General features: G+C 40.5%; 1 protein-coding gene across 1 annotated transcript in view; it reads left to right on the forward strand.

Moving 5' to 3' along the window:
* The first annotated feature begins 829 nt into the window (after positions 1-829).
* col15a1b (collagen, type XV, alpha 1b) overlaps positions 830-9,762 on the forward strand; it is a 31,012-nt gene continuing 22,079 nt past the window's right edge. Inside the window, exons 1-7 of the mRNA XM_020613390.1 lie at positions 830-1,833; positions 4,323-4,510; positions 4,827-5,036; positions 5,268-5,420; positions 6,862-6,936; positions 7,703-7,801; positions 9,052-9,157. Coding sequence (XP_020469046.1) covers positions 1,440-1,833; positions 4,323-4,510; positions 4,827-5,036; positions 5,268-5,420; positions 6,862-6,936; positions 7,703-7,801; positions 9,052-9,157 — 1,225 coding nt within the window. The 5' untranslated portion in view covers positions 830-1,439. The remainder of the gene's footprint in view (positions 1,834-4,322; positions 4,511-4,826; positions 5,037-5,267; positions 5,421-6,861; positions 6,937-7,702; positions 7,802-9,051; positions 9,158-9,762) is intronic.

The following is a 9,762-nucleotide window of genomic DNA, read 5'->3' on the forward strand; positions in this document are numbered from 1 at the left end:
TCAGAACAAAAGACAGAATAACAAGGAAAAAACAAGAATACAAAAACAGCAATCTATTGATAAATATGTGTACAACTTGTATACATGTGTATACAAGTTTAAAAAGAGCTGTTTAGTATTCTATATTTATAAGTTATTGCACTGTGGAGTTTGTTGTATTTTGTTATACATATAAACATGGGTTAAGTGTTCCTTTGAGTGATGGCCTGGGGGAAGAAACTGTCCTTGTCTGGTTGTTTTGGTGCACAGTGACCTGTAGCACCGTCCGGAGGGGAGGAGTTCATATTATACCTTCACATACATGTATATATATATTAAAACTTCAGAGCAGTAAATCAGCTCTTCATTTTAAGTGGAATTATACTTCAACTGTTCTCTCCTTTGGTCTCCTTTGGTCTCCTTTGGTTTTACTTAGAACATTTGATCAAGACATAAGGCTATCATTGAAATATTTCTAAATTTTGAATAATAATTTTTCCACACTATTTAGAATTCACCATGTAGCTGTACCAGAAGGGAGGAATGCTTTGCCTCCATATCTTAATAAAGAAACCTCCCTGCTAATGCCTGGACTGTTTTCTTGACTCTCTCTCTTTTTATTTTTTGGGTAGTTTTTGTTTGTTTTACTCTTTATGATATTTTGTTAGATATCTCACTGCCTCATTATTAACGGAAACCTATGCAGATATATTTGCTTTTTCAAATGAATTATGGCAAACATTGTATAGCAACAGGAAAAGCTGACAGGATGACTGGCAACAAAGACAGCATTGTGAATGATGTGTCTTATCTTATATCACTGCATCTGTGTGTGTTGGTGAGTTGGACAGGCTGTTCTGGTTCTGTGACAAGATACCAAGAGGCCACAAGTTTGATCCACAGAACACACTCACAGATGGGAGGCGAGGAGACAGAGGAAAGTAGGAGGAGGAGGAGGATGGAGAAATAGTGAACTAGCGGACTCTCTAATCTGCCTGTCTGCAAGAAGAAGGGAGAGAAAATCAAGTCACATGTGCTGTTGAGTGCCAGAGGAGGGGGAGACAGTAATTATACAGGGATTGAGTAAGGGACAGAGAAAGAAAAAAGAGAGAGATATCAAGAAGTTACAAACAGAGCAAGAGATGGGTTGAGAAAGGGAGGACACAATGAGAGAGGAGAGAAAGAGAAAAGAAAAGAGAACATAAGAAAGGACAGTAAGAGGCCAATAGGTTGCCCTGTGAATACTTTCTGTGATGCTGGATCTCCTGGATCACTGAGATTTACACACTCTGCAGGACTCTCCATATGCTAGTAGAGTGGTTTGTATCCTCTTACAGCTGGAAACTTCGCATCTATTTTGCTATATGGCAGTTTGCACATGTGGAGTATTTTGTCGTTGCAGTTCACAGGATTGGCTTACAACAGTGTGTGCTTGTACTTCCCTGTGAGACAGAAATAAGATGGCAGCCCTTCGTCTCTCTCTTGCTCTCGTTTTCCTCTTTTCCTCTCCCATACAAGCCCAGTGGTGGAGTTTATTCTGGGAAAGTCCTCAAACCAACTCCAAATCTTTTCCTTCTACCATTCCTCCCTTTGTTACCTCTCCATCCATCTCCTCACCTGGCCTTTCTGACACGCCAGGGACACCAGAGTGGATGGGAACGGACAGGGTGACAGAGAAAGCTGTGGAGGGAAGCACTCAACCAAATGGGTCTGAACTGCCTGTTACACCCAGCCCTGAAGTGCTGATCCCTGACCATAGCACTGAGGAGCCTGGGGCGTTGCCTGCAGAGGAGACTGCAGGTGGAGGCAGCAAAACCAGGTCCCAGTACAAACCACTGAAACACTGGAAGAGTGGTGAGTGCTAAGGGGTGTTGAATAGAAGAAAGTGTTTTCTTTTTTTTATCATTTCAGACTTTTTCCCTCCCTTTCATAGAAGGGCTGCAATTGATTCATTAGAAAGGTTAGATTTCCTGAGTGCGTAGAGTAGAAGTGCCTCATAACCATTTAAAAAGAAGCTATGTCTACATGCAAAACCTTGTATAAGTTGGTGTATGTCTATGAGTTGCAAGTATTTAAACAAAAGAGTGAAGAGTAATTTGTGAGATTAGAACAAAAATATAATCTAACCTGCCTTCGCTGACTTTTCGACTACTAGAGAGCAGCACAACAAGCTGTAAACACAACAGTGATATACAGTATTATAACCTTAAAGTTGATTTAGCAAATTTATTAGCAAACAGTTGCCTGTTTACACATCTAGTGCAACATCAGCATTCATTTGTAGTTGTGCTTTTGACCACCTGAGAAATGTAATTCCAGCAGAATCAGTCTGCTTTTAGCTCTGTCTTGGCCTTCTCCAAACTGAGAGAAAAATCTGGCTCTTTAGCTGCTCTCATGTTGGTTGTTCAATCCCTTATCCACACCAGCTAATCTTGGCAATGCCCCCTCAACATTGCCACAGAGCTATGGTAAATAATGATGTCCCATTTAATGTTACAGGCATTACTGACAGCAGGTAAAGTTAGCTCGACCACTTGAGCTGCTGTCACTCCGTTACAATTTTCTCAAACTATCAAGTTTCACAAACACATATCTTGTAGTTGTTACTAACACGGGGATATACATGGTGTCTATTTCTGTATTTTATGATGGTTTTATCTCAACAAAAGCAGCTCTAGGTGGAGATAAAGTGGATGATGCATGCATCTTTAACAGCCTGCACGCTCCCATGGAGCTCAATCAGTTTCTGGATCACTTTTGTAATATTTTAAAATCAATTAACGGTTTATAAAGTTACATGCAAATGCATTCTATTGTGTAAATAAATAGAAAATAATTTGGCCCATTGCTGAGACCCTCATGAATTTTCATTTTGAGATTTTCAAGGGGTCCGAGCTCTCAGTGGGGGGGTCTGAGACCCCCTGACTTTGCACAATCTCCAGATCTGCTGATCCAGAATGTTATTTATAGGGCTCAAATTGATGTCTCTTCAAAAGATGCTGCATTGCATTCTGAAGGAGGCCACCATTACTGAAATATCTTCTTGAATAACTTTAAAACAAAAAGTGACATCAGTCTGATTCCAAATGCTAGGGGTAGGTTTTCATGATCAGTGAGTCATATTGTGACTCAAACTATCCCAGGAATACTGCTTGTAGATGGAATGGTATTATGGGCACAGTGAGCTGTCGTGACAGACGTTTATGCTCTCTGAGTACAGTCTGGTTCTCAGTTGAGTGTCTCACCTTTACAGCATGCTGGTTGTAAGTTCAGCTCTCTCAGAGCAGCTTTTGTCCATTCTGTTCAACCATTACAGAGCGTTTCTGTGTGTGTGTGTGTGTGTGTGTGTGCGTGCGTGTGTGCGTCTTTGGTTTGAGTATTTTGAATGTCCACTTCAATGCCTGTGTTTGCAACAGTAAATGAGTAAATCTGCAGTGGTCCACTTGTAGCAGTGCGAATGGAGCAAAGCAGCACATCCTCACACACAGTCAAACACACTTAAACACTAAACCCTCTAATTAGGTACCTTTCCAGTTGGCCAGGCTGATGAACTAGAGACCCCCAAATGTTGGCGTGTCTGGTCTGGTCTGGGGTTTTTGTGTTCACGTTGGTTTGATGTGTGCTCATGAGAGAGATGTAGGTAGCAGGGGAGCTCCTGTCTGTAAGGCAGAGGTGAGAGTGTGTCTCTGCAGGAGACAGGCTCCATAGTGGGGGGAATGAAGGGAATGGGAAGCCCTGTCTTCACACACACACACACACACACACACACAATACTATAATTGCCCGCCTTTTTGTGTGTGTGTGTGTGTGTAACTCTTCTTCGAAGGATTATGTTGCTGCCAGGTAGAGCAATGAGGCGTAGACAAAGTCTGGATCAAATCAAATGAAATTAAAGGCACATCAAGATGATTCACAAGTACCCCTCTTCCTTACTCTAATGTGGTGAGTGAGCCAGCAACACAAAGGAGGCCAGTTTTAATGGCCAGAACAGCTTCTGTGCACCTCACACGTTAGGTACACCTACAGCTGGATGTTTGTCCAGTAATCCCATTGTCGTTTTTTTTCCCAGTGGTAAAATAGCAAAAAATTAATAAAGGAATAAGGGAAATATTGAAAAAACAAGCTTGTGTAATGTTTTTTGTGTCTTCAGATTATTTTTATTTCTCTAAAAAACATAATGACCACTGGTCAACAAATCTGTCTCCAATGACTTCTGTAGGTAATGTTGATGAATATAGCATAAGAATTGTCTATCAAACTAAAATGTCATGTGAGCATATAAATATGGAGAGAGATGTCTTTTCACTTCACTTTTTTTTTTTTTTGTCTCTTCTCCCTGTCAGATCAAGGCTCAGGGAGTCATCTGGACCTAACGGAGTTAATTGGCATCCCCCTCCCTCCCTCAGTCTCCTTCACTCCTGGCTATGAGGGTTTTCCTGCCTACAACTTCGGGCCTGACGTCAACATTGGACGGCTCACCAAGACCTTCGTGCCAGGATCCTTTTACAGGGACTTTGCTATTATTGCCACGGTAATGCTAAAAATTTGAACTCTTCAAGCTTTAAAACCTTTTAAAGGGGTGACTATGGCTTTGAATATAGTCGTTTAGAGGCACAACAGAGGTACCTATGTATATATTATCAAGTCATAGCAAGTAGAATATAGCAGATATAAGCCGACGTGAATGAAAACTATATTGGCTGTTAAGGAAAAAATATAACAATAAAATTTACTATCTCCATTTGTACTGGAACTTACAATACATTAATGTATTCATATGGCTGTAATACCTTTATCTTATAATGGGGTATTGTGCTGAAGCATTAGTGTCCTTGCTGTTACTCCAGGTGTGTCCAGCCAGCCAAAGAGGAGGGGTGCTATTTGCCATAACAGATGCCAATCAGAAGGTGGTGGAGCTGGGGTTGACCCTCACTCCAGTCCATGGGGGCCTCCAGAGTATCTTACTGTACTACACTGAGAGAGAGCAGCCTTCCCACAGCCACAAAGCTGCTGCATTCAGCATCCCAGATATAACCAACCAGTGGACACGGTTCACAGTGAGCAATATAGTACAGTAAATGTAACATGACCAGTTACAGAGTTACAGTTTATCCGACTGGAGTGGATAAACCTGGCCTCCATGGAAGGGTCATCGACACAAATGAAATCTGGAAGGGTCATTGACCCAAATGAAATCTGGAAGGGTCATTGACCCAAATCAAATGTATATTGAAGTACCGTTCTAAAAACGGAGAAAGAATATCTTTGGTCTCTGCTCTGCCTGTCAGGTGGTGGTGGAGCATGATGAGGTGCGTCTCTACATGGACTGTGGAGAGGCGGAGAAGGCTCCTTTCCATCGGACGGCAAGCAGACTCAGTTTTTCTCACAACTCAGGCATCTTTGTAGCAAATGCAGGAAGTACAGGGCTTGAGAAGTTTGTGGTAAGTGAATAACATTTGTTTCTGTACATGTAGCTGTGGATGTGTGTTTGCTTGTGTTAGAATCAGTGAGCTGCTGGTCTGTGCTATGGGCCTCTCATTACCTTGTAAAAGAGTTGAAATACTGTCTGTCCTCATTCTGTCTCCTCTGGAAACGTCCCAGCAGTCAGTCTACTGAAACAATTTGTGTACTGAGCATTGGGTTTTTCTCTCTGTGTTGTACTGGATGTTGTTGAAAACGCAACAGGCAAAAGATGAAATAGTTTTTTCCAGTCTTTATCCTGAGTGGAACTTGTGGCTTCCTGGATCTAGTTTTATATTTTATGGAGAGATATGAAAGTGATGTGATTTCCCCCAACCTTAATAATATTTTCAAATTAAGCACCATTCTGCAGCTGCATAGTTTGTTTTCAAGTGTACCTAAGTTATAATAGTAGCGTATTTCGGAACAAATTTACATCTTCTGTTGTAGCCATCACTTTAAATGACACCTATTTGAAATGGAGCCAAATACTTGCAAAGTACTGACATGGTAATACCACTAATGATGCCTCAAATTGAAGCACGTGTCTTTAGAGCCTTGTCAGATTATTGTGAGCAGTCAGATATGATGCCCAGCTTTGCAACATCTATGTCTAACACAGTCTGGATCTGTATACAGTCTAAAGAGGGTCAAAATGTCATGACCACCTCAAGTACTAAATCATAAGCTTCCTCTGTTATAGATTTTACTGCATACAACTATGAGGATCAGAGACTCAGAGGAAGTAAGAAGGGAGGACACAGAGAGGGTGAAGTTGGGAGAGAGAGGGTTGCCTTGTAGAAGGGAGGAGAGGATGGGGGAGTAAGTTAATGGCAGATGAGGAAGTCAAAGATGTCAACAAGCCTTAGTTGTGGTCAGATCAAGGGCTTGGCTCAAGCCTTTGTTCCCATGTCAACTGTGGTGTAAGTGTAAACTTTAAGCAACATCCTGATTAGGATGAAAAATGATTTTACACCTGTCATTAAAAGATGCATGTCTTCTAAGATGAATAAATGTTGTCTGGTCACCATTAATGGCAGCATGCTGTTTATGTCAAAAACTATGTGAGGAAGGACTCCAGAAAACCATTTTTTGTAGTAATCATTTCATTTGTGATTAGCCTCATGGCTCATAAGCCATGACAGTCACCAGTGATCACATTGAGGCTTTTAACTGAATTTCACTTATCACTTAGTGTCAGCCTCTCTCTCTCATTATGTTTACAGGCAGTCATTCACTGGGAACACCAAGATGTAGATGCTAGCGGTTATAAGAATCATTTGACACATTCAAGAGTAACCTGGTTCTGTTAACTGACTTGCTATAATTCATAACACAGTTAACGTGTTTTTAAAGCAGTTACAATTTTTTAAGTGCATGTTAACAGTCTCCCTGTCTCTCTGTCACTCTCTGTCTCTCCAGGGCTCCATTCAGCAGCTGGTGATAAAAGACGATCCGAGAGCAGCTGAGGAGCAGTGTGAAGATGATGATCCTTATGTGCGACACGCACACATGCACACACACAGTAGCCTTTTAATGTTGTGTATTCATAAACCACTTCCACTATTTGAGACAAAACACCAACCATTAAGTCAAGCTTTTTTTCTTAATGCAGATCAATTTCATAAATACATGTAAATGAAAAATACAATTTTTTAAAATTGTATCTGGCAAATGAACAGTTTCAGTACAAAATGGTGCATTAAATGTTGAGATAAAAAAAACTGAAAAATATATACTGCTAATTAACAACCTGCCTGATAATGTAACACACAGTCAGGACTATGTGCTAGAAGCTGTCCATAAACGTGCACGTGAATCTACGCCACCCTCTGGTGGACAAAGAATTCCAATGAAAAAACCAAATATGTAGCCTTCTGTGCAAACTCTACTTAATGACAATATTATTCAATGACATTTGTGTCCATTTCAACTGTGGTCCAACATTATAAAATGGTGCTTGATGGGGACTGGAGAATGTTAAAAAATACTGGCCTGCTTTTCATATGATCCCATATTTACACTGACAAGTTGAAACTAGTCTATTTGACCAATAATGGAATAACAATGGATAACATTTAATTTCATGCCATGTGTTAGTGTCATAGGAAGAACCTGTGCATTGTGGTGTTTACTTTAATTCATTTATTATTATGGATTTTAGCTATCACGTAAAGTGGTGCACAACTCACTAATGGTTGACATCATCATTTGCTTTGAGCTTTGTTTCTGAAGTCAGTACATGATTTGATTTTTGAAAAAGGCTTCAGGATATGCCAGCGGAGATGACGCTCTGGAAGACAGAGAGACAGAGGAAGAAAAAGTGAAGAACACACAGGAGAGGAAACATGGTACAGCAAAGGTAGGCTGGATGGGACACTGTATGAAGTACTGGGAGCAGGTGGCTGAAAAAAAATTTGGTTAGAGGTTCTGTATAATAAGAGTTTCTTAGGATGGTGGTTTCTTTGGATGCTCTCAGATGTATTTAGATCAAAGTCATGACAAGGTCTGAAAATGATACTATTTGTTAAAAGTCACCCAAAAGCAGCTGCAAAGATTTTAAATGCTGCGATGACTGTTGAAAAACTACTCTGTTCCTGAAAAGAAACCCAGTGGACACATGCATTTAGGTTTTTAGGCTATATGTTTGTATGTGTGTGTCAGCTTGGTGTGTCTGCTGCTGCGTATGATGCACACCCCACTTCTTATCATCCAGACCCTAAAACAGCACTTCCTGTGTACATGCATATTGTGAGCCTGTATTTCTTCTCTGTTCTGGTACTTTTCTCTCATCTTCCCACAATCAGGAAGTCAGTCTGACCCCAAACATCCCATAATCAACACTGACTTTGTAGCTTCAAAAGAAATTGTCCTTCAAAAGCTGAATAACTGTTGCCAGATATTACAGTCTCTTCGTGAGCAGCAACAGAGGCACTTAGCAACCAGTAGTGACAATCGAAAATTATTTTATGCAATCTTTAGGATATAGCTTTATTAATGAAAGCAGTGTCGATGAGCCCACACTAATTCTGGTACCAAAGCCTTCCAACACTTCCTACACATTAAATTTGTCCATTTTTGAGTTATTCTCACTCGTACTGTCACTTTCTTGATATTGGGTATTTTAGTGGTGTGGCTCTGTCAGTTCACTGGTTGGTTCATCACTCATGAACGAATCCTCCTAATTTTTAGTTACTGCATTTATCAAGAGTCACCAGCAGGTCAAATGTCAACCTAGCTATGACAAATTATTTAGCGAATGTGTCCAATATGAATATTAGTAGATAACAGAAGATGAATAATAATTTTGGTCAACCTCTAACTTTTCCTGTAACACCAAAATAAAACAATGAATAACCCTGATAATTGCCAGCTACATTCATACTCCTCATAAGATGCAGCCTTTGGATTGTAGTGCTTCAATAATTCCTCTGTGAGTATTAGTTTCAGGACATGACTGTCATTCTTTTTATACATACAGTATCATCTCATGTCTTAAAGGCAAAGAGCATTTTCTTAGCAAATTCATTATTCTCACAAGAAAAATCATTTTCATTTTGGTGACCTACTCACCAGCTGACCTTCCCATTAATCTTTGTTTATTTCTTGTAGGGGGAGGAAAGTGTTCCAGTTAGAGCTCCGCCCACTAAGGGTGAGGTGGAGCCTGATGGTTATTCTGGTCACATGACAGAGGCCATTGAAGAAATGGTGATACGAGGTCAGCATGAACTTTCATTAATTTGTCAGCCACAATATGTTTAATTAAATGTGAGGTTTTTTTTGTAAACTCTGTTTGTACTTAGGTACAACGTCTGACTGCAACTGATTTGGTGCTTCACGATCAACATCAGTACAAATAACACATTTTGTTGAAGATCTGAATTTAACATTTTCATTAGACAGTTAAACAGATGCAGCAATGACCAAAATATAAGATTTGGAATTTAGAAATTTGGGTGAGGGAAATGGAATGAGGAGTGTGTAGCATTCCTTAATTACCACTGCTGAGGTGTTCTTGACCACGTGTACTAGGCTCTTACAGTCCTGTCGATGTTGTACAGTTCCAAGCCTTCCAGGATCCATGTGTGAGGCATTGAGTCATAGGTTTTCTTGTAGTCAATCCAAGCAGTGCACAGGTTGGTATGTCTGGTCTTGCAGTCTCGACTGACTACTTTATCAACCAGTAGCTGGTGCTTTGCTCCTCTGGTGTTACTACCAATTCCTTTCTAGGCCCTGCTCATGTATTGAGCCATGTGTCTGCCCATCTTAACTGCTATGATTCCTGACAGGAGCTTCCATGTTGTGCAGAGGCAGGTTATTGGG

Source organism: Monopterus albus, unplaced genomic scaffold (genome assembly GCF_001952655.1).
Source record: "Monopterus albus unplaced genomic scaffold, M_albus_1.0 scaffold133.1, whole genome shotgun sequence".
NCBI classification, from domain to species: Eukaryota; Metazoa; Chordata; class Actinopteri; order Synbranchiformes; family Synbranchidae; genus Monopterus; species Monopterus albus.